General features: G+C 67.4%; 2 protein-coding genes across 4 annotated transcripts; both read right to left on the bottom strand.

The window, feature by feature from the left end:
* Window positions 1–376: 376 nt before the first annotated feature.
* On the bottom strand, window positions 377–12,682 carry IGSF9 (immunoglobulin superfamily member 9). Its single transcript, XM_059870971.1, is given in 21 exon segments — window positions 377–625; window positions 718–863; window positions 1,517–1,893; window positions 1,895–2,726; window positions 3,508–3,553; window positions 3,693–3,863; window positions 4,293–4,377; window positions 4,450–4,700; window positions 4,773–4,948; window positions 5,021–5,144; window positions 5,236–5,386; window positions 5,747–5,863; window positions 5,942–6,082; window positions 6,857–6,999; window positions 7,105–7,250; window positions 7,398–7,539; window positions 7,641–7,758; window positions 7,913–8,064; window positions 8,177–8,329; window positions 11,749–11,940; window positions 12,356–12,682. Coding segments are annotated over 21 exon segments (3,909 nt in total). The 5' UTR covers window positions 12,408–12,682; the 3' UTR covers window positions 377–431.
* Window positions 12,683–15,394: 2,712 nt separating this feature from the next.
* Window positions 15,395–18,153, bottom strand: DUSP23 (dual specificity phosphatase 23). 3 transcript variants are annotated; one of them, XM_059870973.1, is made up of 4 exons: window positions 18,012–18,153; window positions 16,463–16,735; window positions 15,613–15,827; window positions 15,395–15,506 (listed from the first exon to the last, which is right to left on the bottom strand). In XM_059870973.1, exons 2-4 carry the CDS (start codon window positions 16,730–16,732, stop codon window positions 15,488–15,490), a joined length of 504 nt encoding a protein of 167 aa, XP_059726956.1. In that variant the 5' UTR covers window positions 16,733–16,735; window positions 18,012–18,153; the 3' UTR covers window positions 15,395–15,487. The 3 variants fall into 3 exon arrangements, with proteins under 3 accessions (XP_059726956.1, XP_059726957.1, XP_059726958.1); XM_059870974.1 differs by having other exon boundaries at window positions 15,613–15,794; XM_059870975.1 differs by lacking the exons at window positions 15,395–15,506; window positions 15,613–15,827 and adding an exon at window positions 15,886–16,034.
* Window positions 18,154–18,655: the final 502 nt, after the last annotated feature.

Raw genomic sequence — 18,655 nt, 5'->3', positions numbered from 1 at the left:
AGGAAAATGGGGCTGGGAGGAAAACGGGGGCACAGAGCAATTCGTGGGGGGACACGAGAAGATGGGGGGGTACCAGGAAATGGGGGGGGGTACCAGGAAATGGGGGGGCACCAGAAAGATTGGGGAGTGGGATTGATAGGGCGAGGCCGGGAAGATGCGAGTGGGGAAGGGGGAACTGTGGCCAGAGGATGAGGAAGATGAGGACGATGAGGACACAGGAGAATGGGGAAGCCTGCACAAGGCACCGAGAGCGGGACGAGGTGGGAGGGGGACACCGAGAAGATGGAGGGGGGGGGGGTAGGGTGGAATGGAAGACATGGGACAGAGGGGGAATCCGGGATTCCTCGGGGATCCCCCCGCCAACAGGAGCCAGAGCTGCTCTCACGCCTCTTTATTCCCCCCCCCCCGCCCATCCTTTCACCCGGGGGTCCCTAGAGCAGCGTGGCCACCTCGAAGCGCTCCGAGCAGCACCCGCGGGCGCCCACCCTCTGCCGCCGCTGCTGGGCCCCCTCCCTGCGGCGCCGCGCCCCCAACCCCTCGGGCCGGGGGGTCTGGCCGCGCTCCGGGGGACCCCCCGTCCCCAACGCCTCCGCCGACACCGAGCTCACCGGGGCCGAGCCGGGCTCTGCGGGGAGATAAGCAGCGTCCGGCCCCGCCGCGGCACCCGCCGGGGCGGCCACGGGGCTCTGGGCACGGGGGTGGGGGGGCCGCACTCACGGTGCCGCTGCAGGTCCCGCAGCGCGATGGAGGAACCGGGCCGGGCCGGGGCCGCGCCCCGGTAAAGCTGCAGCGCCTCCAGGAGCTCCGATTCCAGCGCGAACTCCGCGTCCCACTCGTAGTTCTCGTCCACCGAGGTGTTTCTCCTGCGGGGAGGGGGCGAGGGGCATGGCCCGAGGGGGTGAGACCCCGGGGGTGGGCTCCAGGGGAGACCCCCAAAAAGTGAAACCCTGGGGATGGGTAGGAGAGGCCAGGGATGGAGCTCAGGGCAGACCATGAGGTGTTGGATGCCAGGGCAGACCCTGGGGTGTCAGATGCCAGGGATGGGCATGAGACCCCAAAGATGAATGCCAGGAGAGACCCCAAAAAGTGAAACCCCGAGGGATGGCTGTGAAAGCCTGGGGATGGGTAGGAGAGGCCAGGGATGGAGCTCAGGGCAGATCATGAGGGGTCAGATGCCAGGGATGGGCATGAGACCCCAAAATAAATGCCAGGAGAGACTCCCCAAGCCCCAGGTGCCCTGGGATGGGTGTCAGGGGCAGATGCCAAGGCCAGATCCCAGGGATGAGCGTCAGGGACACCACCCCGAGGGATGTGGGGACATAGTGGCGATGCTGGGAGAGAACTGGAGTGGTCTCTCAGGACAGAGACGCAGGGGGGTGTCCCCAGGGCACTGCAGGGCTGCCAGGCAGCCAGGTGGCTCCGTGCCAGGCCACCCCGTGCCAGCTGGGGTGGGACAGGCCCGGAGCTGCCCCAGCACGCTGCAGGAGCTCATCCCAGTGCCCTGCCCACGGCTCACCTCTTCCCGGCGCCAGCATCCGTCCTGCCCCGTCCCTCCTCCGCTGCCGAGCCCCCACTGTGCCAGCTGCCCCCGTCTCCGACGGGGGTGCCCAGGAAGGTGCCCCCCAGGGACGGTGCCAGCGAGGGGGGCCGCAGGAAGGAGCCGCTGCCCCGGCCGCTGCTCTGGCTGGTCAGGCTGCCCCGCGGGAGCTTCTCGGGGGCTGCAGCGTCCGGCGGCCGCCCCGGGGTCTCAGTCCGGAGATGTGGGGCCGGCTGGGGGGGCGGCCCGGGGCTGGGGGAGCGGGGCCAGGAGGGGGAACCGGGCAGCGAGGCCTTGGCGGGGCCCACGGGCAGCCGGGGGGGCTGAAGGAACGCGGCGGCGGCGGGGGGGGGAGGTGGCGTTGGCACTTGTGTCAATACAGTCCGGGCACAGCGTCCGCCCCGGGCGCGGGGGGCTGGCGGGGGGGTCCGGCAGGGCGCCGGCACCGGGGGACTCCCCCGGCTCCTCCGGGGGGGGCCAGTCGCCGTCCACACACATCTCCTTGAAGAAGGGCAGGCTGAGGTACTGCAGGATGCCGCTGATGGCCGGGGGGGCGGGGGTCGCCGGGGGGTCGCTGGCCGGCCGGGGGGAGCCCTGGCGGGGCGGTGAGTCCCGGGGGGGGCCGTGGCGGGGCCGGGGGGGCTCCTGGACGGCGCTGTAAGGCAGGGTGGCGGCGGCAGAGGCCACGGGGCTGACGTCGGTGATGCTCAACGCCACTGCCTCGTCCACGGGGCTGCTGCTGCCGTAGCCGAAGTAGCGGCCGTGGCGGTGCCCGGAGGCCCGGGAGCCCCGGCGGGGCTGCCCCGCGGGCTGGGGGCGCAGCGAGACCCCCCTGTGCCACACGGGCTCGTCATCTTCCTCTTCTTCCTCCTCGTCCTCGTCATCCTCCTCCTCCTCCTCGGCGGGCAGCTGGCGGTAGGGCTGCAGGGGGTCCCGCGGAGGCTCCGGCTCCGGCCGCGGGTCGGTCTCCAGCACGAAGCGGCCGTCGGGGCCGCGGCAGATGCGCTCCAGCGGGACGTGCTCCCGGCCGTGGCTCTCGTAGGCGGGGTAGGGGGAGCCGGCGATGCTCAGCCCCAGGCTGGTGCCGGCTTTTTCACCCCACAGCAGGCTCCGGTGCAGGCTCCGGCACGGCGATGGCTGCAGCTTCAGCTTCACCGTGCTGGCGGGGCTAGCAGGGCCACGAGCATTGCTGCAGGGGAGAGGCAGCAGCTGCAGCATCCCCAGCCGTGCTGCCAGACCCTGCTCCTGCATTTCCTGAGCTTTTCTCCGGCCAAAACTGCCCGGAGGGAGCACGCCAGGAGAGCACCCCGCTCCTAACACCCTTGGGCAGGGTGTGGCTGTCCCCAACCTGTCCCTGTGCCCCCAGCTGGTGGCAGAGGGATGATGAGGAGCGTGGTGGGATGGGACAGGGATGGGAACATGGCATGGCCAGGAGTGGACAGGGAGGAAAAGGGATGGAGGGGAGCATGTCATGGAGAGGGAGGAGAGTGTGGCATGGCCAGGAGTGGGATGAGAGGCAGCAGGATTTGGGGGAGTGGGAGCCAGAGGTGTGACATGGCAGGAGTGGGATAGGGAGGGAATGGGATGTGGAGGAGCATGGCATGGCAAGAGAGGGACAGGGAGTGCGGCATGGCATGGCATGGCATGGCATGGCATGGCATGGCATGGCATGGCATGGCATGGCATGGCATGGCATGGCATGGCATGGCATGGCATGGCATGGCAGGAAGGGAGTGGGATGGAGGGAGCAGGACAGGGAAGGAGTGGGATGGAGGGGCCATGGCAGTGACATGGCAGGACAGGGAAGGAATGTGGCATGGTGGGAATAGGACAGGGAAGGAGTGGGATGGAGGGAGTAGGACAGGAAAGGAGTGGGATGGAGGGAGCAGGACAGGGAAGGAGTGGGATGGAGGGGCCATGGCTGTGACACAGCAGGACAAGGCAGGCAGCGTGGCAATGGCATGACTTACTGTGGAGGTGGAAGCTTCTTGCTGGGGGAGAAGACGAGTGGTGGATCTGGAAGGCCATGAGAACACAGGGGGATCACACGGCGAGCAACTCAAAACGTGATGAGGAGGAGGAGACGGCGGCACCCACTCGGTCCCCACCCAGGCTGGCCTGTCCCCTGTCCCCTGTCCCCTGTCCCGGGGGGTACCTTGGCGGCGCTTGCGGACGCGCGCGGCGCGGCGCCGGTTCATGATGCAGGCGGCCATGGTGCTGAAGATGACGGCCACGCTGAGGAAGCAGATCCCCCCGATGACCCCTGCCAGCACCGGCTGTGGCAGCAGCTCCGGCAGCTGCGTGCGGGACGGGTACACCTCCATCCCTGGCACACACAGGGCACTCCATCAGGCTGGCACAACCCCCCTGGTGTCACCACATCATGGGGACACAGCAAGGGCTCAGGTCTTGCCCCACCAGGGCTGCTCTGCCCTTGGGGGGACCTGTGCCCCCTGGCACACACAGGGCACCCCATCAGGCTGGCACATCATGGGGACACAGCAAGGGCTCAGGTCTTGCCCCACCAGGGCTGCTCTGCCCCCTGCCATGGGCACCAGGAGAGGGGATGCTCTGGTCCCTGAGGCTGAAGCCACTCTGGCTGTTGTCCCAGCTTTAGCCTTGGGGGTCCTGCTCTGTCCATGCCCTCAGTTTAGCAGCAGGGACATGGGGGCAGCATGAAGGGGGGGGTTCTCCTTTGGGAATTTGGATGTTTCCCACCTCTGTTCTCTGTCCCCACGTGGCAGCCCAGCCTCACCTGCCGTGGACACGTTCACCGTGTTGCTGGGGTCGCTGATGTAGCTGCCAGCAAAGGCCACCAGTCGGAACTCATAAAAGGCGTCCTGAGGAAGGACACAGGGCCCTGAGCCACGCTGCCACGGTGGCCACCGAGCCCTAACCCAGCCACACCTCACCTTGATGAGCCCTGGCACCAGCACCTGGGTGTCAGTGCCGGGGATGGAGCGCTCCAGCACCTCCCAGCCGCCCTTGTCCTGCCGCAGCTCCAGCGCGTACCCGCTCAGGGCCACCGAGGCACGGGCAGGGGGGTCCCAGCGCAGCAGGACCCCCCTCACGGTCTCGTTGGCAGTCAGAGCCCGGGGTGGGGACAGGAAGACGTGCACAGTCATGGCCGGCGGCTCCGGAGGCACTGTGGTCACTGGGAAGCCTTGGGGAGAAAGCAGAGGTTGGCACCAGGTGGGTACAGGGGCACAGGGGGTGTTTGGGGAGCTGCCCTTACCCCTGGGCACGGAGGTGACGATCTGGCTGAAGGGGCCACTGCCCAGCTTGTTCTGGGCCAGGACGCTGAACTGGTAACTGGTGTCTGGCTGCAGGTTCTCCACCAGAAGGTGCTGGGCCCCCGCCGGCACCGACAGTGACACCCAGTCGTGGTGTGCCCGCGGTGGGGACCTCATCCTGGGGACAGGAGGGACCCATGAGAGGGAGCTGAGGTCCCTGGGGGGGGACATGGCGGGGATGGGCACTCACAGAGGGGTGTACCAGACGCTGAACCTCTGGAAGTAGCCTCCATCAAAGCCTGGTTCCCAGGAGATGTTGGCTGCCAGCAGCAGTGGGAGCACGGAGACGTTGGTGACAGCGTGGGGACTGGTACCTGGCGGGCAGCAGTGTCACATCAGGGGGCTTGGACCACCCTTTCCAGCACGTTGCCCACCCCAGGACCATCCCAGTGACAGGCAGCTCACCCAGTACGTGGACAGAGGTGGCAGTGGTGACACTGGCCACCTGGTTGGTGGCTGTGCATTCCCAGACTCCATGCTGCTCCTTGATCAGGGGGTGGAGGACGAGGCTGCTGTTCCCATCCACCTGGGCACTGCTCTTCCCCACGCTGCCCACCTGTGGGGCACGGACACGCTGATGGGGGGGACCACCACCAACCTGCCCCCTGCAGGGCTGGCACCATGACACTGCCACACAGGGGACAAGGGGACATGAAAAGGGGGACATGTCCCACCACCCTGGGGCTGGTTTGGAGGCCAAGGGGCAGGGTTTTTCCAGTTCTTAAAAACCAAGAGGATAGCCAAGCAAAGTGACCTCAGACCCTTCAGGAACCATGTTTGGGATGGGACTCAGTGGGGACAGAGACACAGCCCCAGGAGTGGGGTAGGGACAAGAAATGATGCCCTGGAGGCCAAAAGCAGTCTCTGTTCCTGGGGGGGGGGGGCTCAGCTGACCCCCCAAAGCAGCAGCCCCTACCTTCACCCAGGTGATGGTGGGTGGGGGATCCCCTTGAGCCACGCAGGGGATCACCAGCTCCCGGCCCACCTCCTGGAAATACTCCTCCTTGGGCCGCACCGTGAAGGCAGGAGGGTCCTGCAAGGCAGAGGGGCAGTTTGGGGGGGCTTGGCAGGGGGTGCAGAGCCAGGATGGGGACCCCGAGGGGCTCCTCACCTTCAGCAGGACCCGCGTGGGCCGCGACTCGCCGGCGGTGCCGTAGCTGTTGTAGGGCGTGCAGCGGTACAGCCCCAGCGCGTCGTCGTTGCCCGTGGCGATGACGATGGAGCCGTCGGGCCGAAGGGACCAGCCGGGGAGCTGGGAGAGGAGGAGGGATTTGGGAAGGTGGGAAGGATGGTGGGAGGGGGAGTGGCCGCACAGACCAGCCGGGGAGCTGGGAGTGAAGAATGAGTGAGCAGGAGGGGTTTGGGAAGGAGCTGGGAGTGAGGAATGAGTGAGCAGGAAGGATTTGGGAAGGAGCTGGGAGAGGGGAATGGGTGAGCTGGAGGGATTTGGGAAGGTGGGAAGGAGCTGGGAGAGGAGAATGGATGAGCAGGAGGGATTTGGGAAGGAGCTGGGAGAGGGGAATGGGTTAGGAGGAGGGGTTTGGGAAGGAGCTGGGAGAGGAAAGGATGAGCAGGAGGGGTTTGGGAAGGAGCTGGGAGAGGGGAATGGGTGAGGAGGAGGGGTTTGGGAAGGAGCTGGGAGAGGGGAATGATGAGCAGGAAGGATTTGGGAAGGTGGGAAGGAGCTGGGAGAGGGGAATGAGTGAGCAGGAGGGATTTGGGAAGGAGCTGGGAGAGGGGAATGGGTGAGCTGGAGGGATTTGGGAAGGTGGGAAGGAGCTGGGAGAGGAGAATGGATGAGCAGGAGGGATTTGGGAAGGAGCTGGGAGAGGGGAATGGATGAGGAGGAGGGGTTTGGGAAGGAGCTGGGAGAGGGGAATGGGTGAGGAGGAGGGGTTTGGGAAGGAGCTGGGAGAGGGGAATGGTGAGCAGGAGGGATTTGGGAAGGTGGGAAGGAGCTGGGAGAGGGGAATGAGTGAGCAGGAGGGGTTTGGGAAGGTGGGAAGGGTGGTGGGAGTGGCCATACCTTGTCCAGCTCCAGCGGGCGCCCGTCCCTCGTCCACGTGACGGAGAGCAGGGGCGGGTTGGCCCTGGAGGGGCAGCGGATCACGCCCCGCATGCCCTTGGGCAGGTGAGTCTCCGGGAGCATGGTGGTCACCTGCGCCGGGTCTGCGGGGACACACGGGGCTGGGGTCCCCATGGGGCACCCTGTTCCCACCACAGCCCCCACAGCAGGGCCCCCCACGGCCTGGGGGTGCAGGAGGGGGGTCTTACAGAGCACTGTGAGGAAGGCTGAGGCAGAAGGTGGCTTCCAGAGCCCGTTGCTGGGGGTGCAGGTGTATTTCCCAGCGTCGTCCGGGGTCGTTCGCTGCAGCAGGAGGCTCCCGTCCACCAGGACACGGACCCGAGCCTGAAGGTGGCTGGGAAGGGATGGCACAGCAGGGAGTGGCACAGTTGGCACTGTCCCTGCTGCCCTGGGGTGATGGATTTGCCGCCAGCACACACGCAGCCTGTCTCTGGCACTTGGGGGCACAGCAGCCCCGGTGCCATCCCTGTTGGTGCCATACCTGAGGTGGAAGACGTTGCTGCTGCCCTGGAACCAGGTGTAGGTGAGGTTCCCTGGGTATGCCTCAGCCTGGCACGCCAGAAAGGCATCTTGGGAGATGTTGACAGTGACGTTCTGGGGTGGCACCACGATGATGGGTGGCCCTGGGGTGAGGGGCAGTGAGGGCTGGGCACAGGGGATGCCCCCTCCCCAAAAACCGACAATGCCATGGCTCCCTGTGTGTGCCCAGCCCCCCTGTCCTTACCCTGCACGAGCACACGGGTGGTGTGGGTGACAGTGCCCTCCTTGCTGGAGGCGTGGCACGTGTAGGTGCCCGCGCTGGCACGTTCCACGGTGGCAATGCTCAGCGTCCCGTTGCTCACCTGCAATGGCACCAGCTGTGACACGGCCACCAAGGGACAGCGACCTGCTCACGAACCGGGTGGTGGCAGCAGGGAGGCGCCACCACACTGGGGATGGGAGGCAGAGCCTGGCCGCACCCCACCAGAGGGGTGACCAGGGGTTTGTCACCCTCACCTGCACCGTGTCCCCGCTCTGGACAGGCAGGTCGCTCCTCTTCCAGGTGACAACAGGCTGGGGGTTGCCGACAGCCCTGCAGGTGAGGCTCAGTGCAGCCTGGTCCCGCACCTCTACGAATGCAGGGGGGGTCTCCAGGAAGGTGGGGGGTGCTGGAAGGCAAACCCAAATCCTCACCCTCAGATCTGGCTCAACTCAGAGTGGAAGCCCAGCGTTTCCAGCGCCAGCCCTAGCAGAGCAGCTGAGGGTGGGACGGGCCGGTACCGTTGACGGTGAGGTGGATCCAGGTGCCGTTCTGGAAGTCGGCGTCGGTGCTGTGCCGGTCGAGGAAGAGCACCCGGCACTCGTACCAGCCCTGGTCCTCGGCACGCAGCAGGTCCAGGCGCAGCGAGGCACCTTCCTCCAGCCGCACACGACCTGTGCCACCGGCAGCGGCTCAGGGACAGCCACGTCCCCGGGCCACACCCTCCCCCGGGCCACCCTAGCCCCGGGTCACGCCCTCCTCGGGCCACCCCCTCCCTGGGGCCACCCCTCTGCCAGGTCACCCCCACCCTGGGGCCACCCCCTCCCTGGGGTCACCCCTCTGCCAGGTCAACCCCTCCCTGGGGTCACCCCTCTGCCAGGTCAACCCCTCCCTGGGGCCACCCCTCTGCCAGGTCACCCCCTCCCCCGGGCCACCCTAGCCCCGGGTCACGCCCTCCTCGGGCCACCCCCTCCCTGGGGTCACCCCTCTCCCGGGTCACCCCCTCCCTGAGGCCACCCTGCTGCCAGGTCACCCCCTCCGTGGGGCCATCCCCTCCCCAGGACGCCCGCCCACGCTGGCACGGCGGGGGGCTGGGAACGGCGGTGCCAGAGGTTGCTGCCAGCGACATTCAGCACTACACACACATGGGTGACAACGGAGAGGAGGCGACAGTGGCTCTGTCCCCCGCCCTCGCGCGGGGTGGCCTCGGCGGGGTCCCCCAGCACGGCGGGTCCAAGCATTTCGAGCATCGCTGGTCCCAGCACCCCTCCCACGACCCCTTTTCTCCCTTCCCGAGGCCTCTCCCTCCCCCTGGGAGCCCCCCCGGCGCTCTCACCCTTAGGAGCCCTGCTAAGCCCCGGCACCCCCGCGGCACGGGGCGGGTCACGGTGAACCCCCGCAGCTTCCCTGGGGGACACGGTGACCGGGGTTCCCCCATGCCGTGGGGTCCTCGCCAGCCAGCCCCACGCCCCGCGGCCTCTTTGATGAGGAGAGGGATAAGGGCCGAAGCGAGAGCGAGCGCAGCCCGTTAATCCCCCGGGCTATTATCAGAGCCATAATCGGCTCAGGGTGCAGTGGGCAATTGGCTCAGCCCAGACTGGGGTGCGCGGCCAGCGGCCCCAAACGAACGCACCGGCACCCCCTGTCCCGGGCACCCCCTGTCTGGGGCACCCACCATCTCGGGCATCCCCTTCTCCGAGCACCCACCATCCTGGGCATCCCCTTCTCCGAGCACCCACTGTCCTGAGGACCACCTTCCGAGGGCATCCATCCTGGGCATCCATCCTTCCCTGCCACCCCGGCACTGCCACTCCGGGCACCCCCGGGCCACGCCAGGTGACCTTGCTCCGGGACACCACGGTAAGGACACCGGCAGCACCGGAGCAGCCCGCGATGCTCCATCAGCATCCCAGGACCTGCAGGGTTTCCGGCCACGAGAAGTTTTGGGGAGCCCCGTGGGCAGCCCCACCCGGTGTCACAGACGGTCCCCACGCAGTGCCCGAGGCACCGGAGCCCCGGCTGGCAGCAGGATTGGGATTCCGTGTCCCGCCGGATTCCGTGTCCCGCCAGACGAGCCCGGCAAGGATGAGGAGGAGGAGGAGGAGGAGGAGTGGCAGGAGCCGGGCAGGCGGGTTTGGTCACCGAGATCCGCCCTGAGCCGTGCGAACCCCGCACACAAACACGTGCAAACCTTTCCCGCAGCGCCCAGAGCTGTCTCCCACCCCTCTGCCTTCACCCCACAGCTGTGGGACGAGGGGTCCGCCAGCCCTGCCTCCCACGCCGGGTCCTGGGAAGTGGGACAGCTTTGGGAAGCTTTGGGAAGCTCTGGGAAGCTTTGGGAAGCTCCAGCAGCTGCCAGCCCCCAACCCCAGGCACGGCGGGAGCAGCCGGCTCCCGAACAAAGGTCCCTTTGGAAGGGATCAGAGCGGCCTGGGGACGCCCCTCAGCCTCCCCCTAATCCCCCTGTGCCGGCCCCAGCCCCCTCCTCCTCCTCCACCGCCCTGCAAAAACAAAACCCTGTGGCCCAGCATCCCCCAGCGCCTGGCAACCGACATTCAGCGGGACACAAAGGGGGGGGGACACAAAGGGGGCTGCAGCCCCCGCCACGCGGCCAGAGTCGGGGAGGGGGGGGCTGAGCCAGCCCAGAGACCACCGACCCTCTTCCAGGGCAGGGGACAGTGGCCCGTGTCACCGTGGGTGGCGGTGGCACCCAGGGGAGAGCCGACCCCATCCCATCACCCGCTGTCACAGAAGGAGCTGTAGCCCACCCTGTCCCCTGGACCCCCCCCCCCGATCTCCCCAGGAGTGACACTGGTGACAGCAGCGGTGACACCTGATCTGATCCACCTGGGAAGCGGCGGATAGAAGGGGTGGGCTGGCATCGCCCTGCACCCACCCACCTCCCCTGCCCTTTTCCCAGCACCCATCCCTTCCCGGCCGATGGAAAAACAAGAACAAGCCGCCCCGCTGCCATGGCGACGGCCGCCAGCCCCCCTGCCCACCCAGCTCGCCCTCATTCCAGCCACCAGCCCCTTCCCCCAGCGCTGATCCCAATCTGCTCCCGCAGCCCCCGGGGACGAGGGGACACGGGGGAGGGGAGGGGGGCTGCGGGCAGGGCACTGCCAGCCCCTTCCTGGGTAACCGGAGCCGCTGCAGCCCCGGGGCCCCTCGGCGCTCAGGTAACAGGAGCCCAGCTCCGGCCTCCCGGCAGAGCAGGTGCCTTGTCCTGCCCGCGGCGTTCGTTGTCACCGCTGGTCCCCAAGAGCCAAGGCGGAGCTGCTGAAAGCATCCCCCGGCAGCAGGAGAGTTGGGTGTCCCAGCCGAGGTGATTTTTAGGCAGGGGTCAATTTTAGCAGCAGGGTCTGGGTCGTGATCCGGTGCCCCGAGGAAGGGTCGGAGCACGGATTTCGGCACAGAACGCCGGGGTTTGGGCTCAGCCCAAATCACCAGCCCTCCGCATGCCCAGGGGACACTCCCGTGGCCTTCCCCTCGTGCTCTCAGGGATCCTCTCGCTGGGATTCCTCTGGCTCTGCCACCGCTCACTTTAAATACCCGCTAAAGCAGCGAATATCCCCCTCCCACGCCCAGCCCGTCCCCGGCCCAGCTTTGCTCCAATTAGCAGCTCCCCCGAAATCCCCTCCCCAGCCTCAACCTTCAGGCGACCCGCACGGGCCGAGGCAGCGCCCGCAGCCCCCGGGCACGGGGCACCCGGTGGCACCGGCAGGGCTCGGCCGTTCCACCCTGCGGGAGATGCTCCAGCAGCCCCGGGGGTGGGCTGGGGGGGCTTCTCCCACATTTCACCCTCTGGGATCCCTCCCGCCGCCAGGCTGGGCAGGGATCCGGGTCTCCTCTGCCAGCTGGGCACCTCCATCCCTCCTGCCATCCCTGGGGACGGCGATTGGCACTCACCTGCTGTAGGGACCTCCCTGCCCCCGCCGAGACCCCCGGAAGAGGCCCCCCACTTCCCCGGGAGTGGGTTTAAGGTGGTCCAACACCAGCAGCACCCGGTTGGACCGAACCACAGCGAGTGGAGACACGGGACAGCCCACGGGGGTCCCGGGGAACCCCCGCCCGCCCCGTCCCCGCCACTCACCCGCGTACTCGGGGTCCACGCGCGGCGAGTAGAGCCCGAACTTGATGAAGATGGGGAGGACGAAGCCGAAGCGAACCCACTCGATCACGTAGAGCGGCGGGCGCGCCTCGTGTGCGCCCAGGAGCCCGCAGCCCAGCACCGCGCTGCCCCCGACGCGCCCCACCACGGCCCGGGGCTCGCTCCGGCCGCTGCCTGCGGGACCGGCACCGGGCCACGGGTGAGACGGGATACACCGGGATGAACCGGGATGGGGGCGGGACGGCACGGGACACACGGGACACAGCAGGACCCTTCCCCTTGCCCACGGAAACCCCCGCCCCCGCCTGTCCGGGACCCGGCGCTGGCCAAACCGCGACACACCGGGACACACCGGGACCTTCCTCCCGCCCCCGGAGCCCCCCGCCCCCGCTGTCCCCAGATGTCCCCCGCCTCCTCCCGCTTCCCGGGCACCCGGCACTGGACAGACCGGTCCCGCCGGGACACACCGGGACACACCGGAACACACCGGGACCCTTTCCCCGGCCCCGAGCCCCGCGGCCCCAAGGCCCGGCACCGGCCAGACCGGCTCCGCCGCCCCCCCGCCCCGCTCCCCGGGGCGGCCCCTCACCCCCGGCTCCGGCGAGCAGGCTGAGGACGGCGGCGCGCAGCCACCACCGCATAGCCCAGGCCCCCCCTGCGGCGGTTCCCGCGGCGTCACCGGGGCCCGAGGACCGGCGGGCTCGGCCGGGCAGCCCCGGGGGCACCGGCCCCGGGCGGGGGGCGCGGGGGGCTCCGCGTCCCGCCGCTCCTCATGCCCGGCCGGCCGCGCTCGGCAGCGCTCGGCTCTTCCCGGCTGCTTTCGGCTCTTTCCGGCTCGGTTCGGGTCCGTCCGGGTCCGCTCGGCTCCGGCCGCCGCCGCCGGGCGGCCGCAAACAAACCCGCGACGGCGGGAGGGGCCGCCCCGGCCACGCCCCCCGCCGCCCGTTGCCGCGGCGACAGCCAATCAGAAAACGCCGCTGAGCGCTTCTGGAGGCGGCCAATGGCGGAGCGAGGCAGCGGTGAGCGAGGGATGCTGGGAAATGTAGTGCCTGGAGAGGGGCAGGGGGACCTGGGGGCTTGTGGGGTGACACGGAGGGGGATATGCGGAGGAAGCGAGGGGGACAGGGCGGGGACACAGGGGAGATCACGGGTGGGACCGGGGGAAGCTCGAGGGGCCACAGGAGGGGCACCTAGAGGGAGGACATGAGTGGGACACATGGGTGGGAGACATGTGGGACATAGGGTGGAACACGGGGGGACACGAGGGGTCATGAATAGGACAGGCGTGCCACATGGATGGGACACGAGTGGGACACACAGGCAGGACACACAGGGAAAACACTCCTGGGACAGAGGTGGGACCAGGGGACACAAGTGGGACACAGGGGTGGGATTGTGGTCAAAGAGGGGACACACGGGTGGGACATGGATGGGACACATGGATGGGACATGGACAGGACACGTGGGTGGGGTTTGGGTGCGTGATCACCCCATGGGACACAGGGACAGGTGGGTGACACTGGGGGCAGTTCAACCCTATGTCCCCTCTGCGTGTCCCCCTGCGCCAGCGCTCCCCGCTCACCCTTCTCCATCCCAGCTCCCGCTCTCTAATCCCATCCTAAATGTGTCCCCACACGGGGACAGCCACCAGTGCCATGTCCCCATCCTGCGGGCTGAGCCGGAGCTGGGCCACTCGCCAGCCTGGAGGGGACAGGAGGGGACACAGAGGGGACATCCTGGATGCATCCCAGGCTCAGAGCCGGATCGAGGGACAAGCAAACCTCGCACGTGTGACACCGGCCCGGCCACATGGGCGCCCCAGGGGTGGCACTGGGGCGATGCCCCCCCAGTCCAGCCCCCCTTGGAGGGGGTGGGGGGTCCGTGGAGCCCCCCCAGCCCGGCCTGGCCCCCTGAGCCCGGGGGACTCTGAGGACAGCGTGGAGTCAGCGGGGTTAAGGGCAATAATTCTGCTGTAAGCAGCTTTGGGCCGCTCCGGCCCATGTGAGCTTAGGCTGGACACCGCTGTCCGGCACTGCCACCACGTCCACCCCGTCCCCACCGTGGCCACATTGTCCCCACCGTGTCCCCACTGTCCCCGTGCTGGCCCCCACACAGGGCTGGGCACCCCAAACTGGCTGTGCCCCAGGTATGTGCCCCCCATGCGGCTCCATGCGCTGGTGTGGCCTCGCTGTGGCATCACCTGGGGCACACGGGTGTCCCCAAAATGCCACCATGGGCCACCAGGGCCAGCTGGGTGGCCACAGAGTTTTGGAGTGAGGCCACACCCTGTGGTGAGCCCTCTTCCCAATTCTGGGCACATCTGGGCAGGGCACAGCTGGATTGCCAGCAGTGCCCGGTGTCACCATGCCAATGTCACCACCCCAGTGTCACCACCCTGGTGCCTTGTCCCCAGAGGAGGATGGTGACATTGTGGCATTCCAAAGGAACTTTTTGGGGACTGTGGAGCTGCTGGTTGAGACGCTGGCCCCAGTTGTGCCCGGGGTGCTCTCAGCCATGTGCCACCCGCCCGGAAATGGGGACGGTGACACTGCTTCCAACCAGGATTTAAATGCCACCAAGGTTAGGAGCAGCTGAGAAGAGATTTCCAGGATTGGATTTTTGGATGGAGATGCCTCAATTCCGGCTAAGCTACACTTTAAGCATCAACGTCCCGGGTCGGCCCCCGGGCACTGACACGGTTGTCACCTTCCACGTGGCATCGGGGCACTGGCGGGTGACAGCTCTGGGGGGGGCTGCTCATGGTCCCTGAAGGACCCCAGAGCCAGAACCACCCCAGAGCTGGGATCCCATGGGACCCCTAAAACAGCACCCTGAGGGACCCCAGAGCCAGAACCATCCCAGAGCTGGGATCCCATGGGACCCCAAAAACAGCACCCTGAGGGACCCCAGAGCCAGGACCCAGAGCCAGGACCCAGATTTGGGACCCCAAAGCCACGGCCCCAAAGTCAGGACCCAGAGCCAGAAACACAGAGCCAGAACCCCAAAACCAAGGCCCCAAAGCCAGGACTCCAAAGCCAGAACCCAGAGCCAGGACCCAGATTTGGGACCCCAAAGCCAAGGCCCCAGATGAGGACTCCAAAGCCAGAACCCAGAGCCAGGACCCAGAGCTGGGACCCCAGATGACCCCAGGACCAGGACCCTGACACACCCCAGAATGAGTACCCCAAAGGATCCCAAAGCCAGAACCCAGAGAGACCCCAGAGCTGGGACACCAAGGGATCCCAGAACCACAACCTTGAGAGACCCCAGACTCAAAATCCTGGAACCAGGAATCTGAGGAACCCCTGAGTCAGGACGTAGAGCTGGGACCCCAAAGCCAGGATTCAGAGCCAGGACCCCAAAGCCATCACTCCAAGGGACCCCAGAGCCAGGATCCCAAACAACCCCAGAATTGGGACCCTGACTGACCCCAAAACCAGGGCCCTGAGGGAGCTCAAAGCTAGGATCCAGAACCAGAACCCTGAGGAACCCCAAACCCAAGACCCCAGAGCCAGGACCCCAAATCCCAGGATGCAGCTGCCAACCAAGCCGAGTCTGGGGGTGCCCAGCAGAGCCATGACCAAGCATCCCCCCAACGTGTACCCCAAAACCAGACCTGCAGAGAAGCCACAGGCCAGTCCTTTAATACAGGAGGGGACAGACGGGGCTGGGCACAGCTGGCACTTTGGGGTGCCCAATTCCATGGATGCCATCGATGTCCTCAGCTCTCCTCGCCAGTGCTGTGGAGGGGAAAATGCCACCACTGAGCGAGGACTGGGGACATTTGGGAGCCACAGCTGGGGGAGGGGACCCCCGTGGTGACACCCTGGGGAGGGTGGCACCTACCACAGGTGCTGGCAGAAGCGGAGCACGGCCTGCTCCTGCTCTGAGGTCTCGATGGAGCCGGGCCGGAGGCGCCGGATCTCACGGATGGCATCGCCACCTGCCAGGTGCTGCTCCTTGCACAGGTAACAGGCCAGCAGCGTGCCAGTCCGGCCATGGCCCAGCATGCAGTGCACTGCCACGGCCTGGCACAGGGACACAGCAGGTGGGTGGCACTGCTGGATGCCCACGTGCCCCTCTGAGTGACAAGTGATGCCCATTGTGGCGCTGCCTTCATGGCATTTCTGCCTGGTGCCACCTTCTGTCACCCCTTCCCCTCATCTTCCTAGGTGTCTCTTCTTGAAGTGACAACTCCCTGAGATGTCACAGCCACCAGGTGTCACAGCCCTACCACAGGTGTGTGTTCTCCTCCAGGTGTCACCCTCCTAAGGTGTACAGATGTCATCTCCCCCCACCCCCAAGGTGTCGCCCACCACGGTGCCATCTTGCCAAGATGTCACCTCCTCCAAAGTGTCCCCCACCACCAAGGTGCCATCTCTGCAAACCTCCCTCCTCAAGGTGCTCCTCTACCCTCAAGGTGTCACCCTGCTGAGGTCTCCCCCCAACCCTGAGATGCCACCTCCTCAAGGTGTCCCCTAAGTGTTCCCCCAGATGTCTTTCCAAGTGTCCCCTCCCCTGGTGCCTTCCCCCAGGTATCCCCCACTAGATCTCCCCCCCTCCAGTGTCACCACCCCAGCTGTCCCCTCCAGTCCCCCCCAGTGTCTTCCAGCAGTTGTCCCCCAGGTATCCCCCCCCAGCTGTCCCCCAGGTGTGTCCCCCTGCTGTCCCCTCCCCGAGGTGTCCCCGGCCATACCTCCCCGCGGCCATTGGCCTCCTCCACGATCTGCAGGAAGCTCTGGATCTGCTCGGGGCTCGGGGGGGTGAAGTCGGCCACGCGGAGCCGGTGCAGCTGGATTTGGGGACAGCAGCCGTGATGGGGCGGGGCCCGCTCCGTCAGGGACACCAGGTGTCGCACGCCGCGCTCCCGCAGGTACCGGTAGTGCCCCGGCTCCCGTGGCATCGCCAGCCCCGCCAGCCGCCCCTCGACCACCCACGAGAAATTGGGGGGCTCCGATGCACCCATCGCCTGTGAGGACAGGGGACACTGCTGCTATGAGGGGACCCCCGGGGCGGATCCCCTCAGATCCCCCACGTCAGGACCCCTGGAACCCCCATTTCGGATGTTGGGACCCCAGGAAAGATCCCCTGGGAACCCCCGGCCAGCCCTCCCCAGATCAGGACCTCCAGGACCCCCAACATCACCCTCAGGAGAACGGGGCCAGGCCCCCAGACCCCATGACCCCAGAGATGCCCAGGACCTCCAACATCCCCTCCCCAGTAAATGTGGCCAAGCCTCCACAATCTCAGGACCCCCAATACAACTCCCTGCCCCCCAGAACATGGCCAGGCCCCCTGCGACCCCCAGTTCAGTCCCCTGGGACCTCCTGACAGACCCACAGTCAGATTCCCTGGGACACCCATCTCATGACCCCAGACCCTGTTACCACCTCCCCAGAGCCCTTGGCCAGGACCCCTGAGACCCCAAATTAACATCCCCCAACACCATCCCCCTGATGAACCCTCCACGCCTCCAGAAGCCCCAGTACCAGCCCCAAAACCCCCTGGCCAGGACCCTTGAGACCCCTAAGTGAAGCCCCCAGACCCCAGCTCAGACCTTGCCCTTCAGGACCCCTGGTTCCCTAAAACCAGCCCCCTGGAGATCCCCAGGACTCCCAAGTCAAGACCCCCAGACTCCCCAGTTCAGACCCCCCATGTCAGGACCCCCCAAAACCACACCCTGGAGAACGTGGCCAGGGTGCCCCAAAGTCCTCTGCATCTCCTTGACAGGACTCCTGGGACACCAAATAAAGCCCCCAGACCCCTCAACTGAGACACCCCATGTCAGGACCTTCGGGACCCCCAGGACCCCCAAAACCACAGAGAACGTGGCCAGGGTATCCCAAAGTCCCCTGCACCCCCTTGTCAGGACTCCCAAATAAAGCCCCCAGAGCCCAAATTCAGACCCCTCAATTGACACCCCCCATGTCAAGACCCCAGAGCCCCCCAAAACCACACCCTGGAGAACATGACCAGGATACCCCAAACTCCTCTGCACCCCAAACCCCAAATTCAGACCCCTCAATTCAGACCCTCACACCCACCCCCTCAGCAGAGTTTAACCGGGTGCCCCAATTCAGACCCCCCCACCTCATCAGCCCCCCGGGATCCCCGTTCAGCGCCCCGTGCCCAGCTCGGGGCCTCCCCCCGTCCCCACAGGCCGCAGCTCCGAGCCCCGCTGGGCCCCGCTGGGCCCCGGCCTCGCTCCGTTCACTCTGCCCCGGTGTCCCCCGGCCCCGCCGTACCGGGGAGGCCGCGCGGGGCGGAGCGAGAACGGGCCGGGCCCGGGCTGAGGCGGAGCTGAGGCGGAGCGGGTTCAGAGCTGGGCCCGGGCTGAGGCGGGGCTGAGGCGGAGCGGGGCCAGAGTTGGGCCGGGTTTGGGCCGGAGCTGAGGCGGAGCTGGGCCGGGTTTGGGCCGGAGCTGAGGCGGAGCTGGGCCGGAGCTGAGGCGGAGCTGGGCCAGAGCTGAGGCGGAGCTGGGTCCGAGCTGAGGTGGAGCTGGGCTGGGTTTGGGCCCTGGCTGAGGCGGAGCTGAGGCGGAGCTGGGTCCGAGCTGAGGCGGAGCTGGATCGGAGCTGAGGCGGAGCTGGGTCCGAGCTGAGGCGGAGCTGGACCGGAGCTGAGGCGGAGCTGGACCGGAGCTGAGGGGAGCGGGGCCGGAGCGGGCCGGGAGAGGCCGCAGCGAGCGACGGAGGTGACACAGGGGACAATGGGGGGCAAGGGGGAGGTCAGGTGGGTGTCAGGGGGACAAGGGGGGGACCCGCGGCTGCGGGGCCGCGCCGGGACGCGGGGTTGTGGGACACGGGGCTGAACCTCCGGGACAGCGAGCTGGAATCCCCCGGGACAGGGGGCTGCAGGAATGGGGGGCTGAATCCTCCAGGACAGGGGG

This window comes from Haemorhous mexicanus, chromosome 31 (genome assembly GCF_027477595.1).
Source record: "Haemorhous mexicanus isolate bHaeMex1 chromosome 31, bHaeMex1.pri, whole genome shotgun sequence".
Classification (NCBI taxonomy): Eukaryota; Metazoa; Chordata; class Aves; order Passeriformes; family Fringillidae; genus Haemorhous; species Haemorhous mexicanus.
The sequence above is the reverse complement of the archived record's forward strand: the minus strand, read 5'-3'. Positions and strand labels throughout refer to the sequence as shown.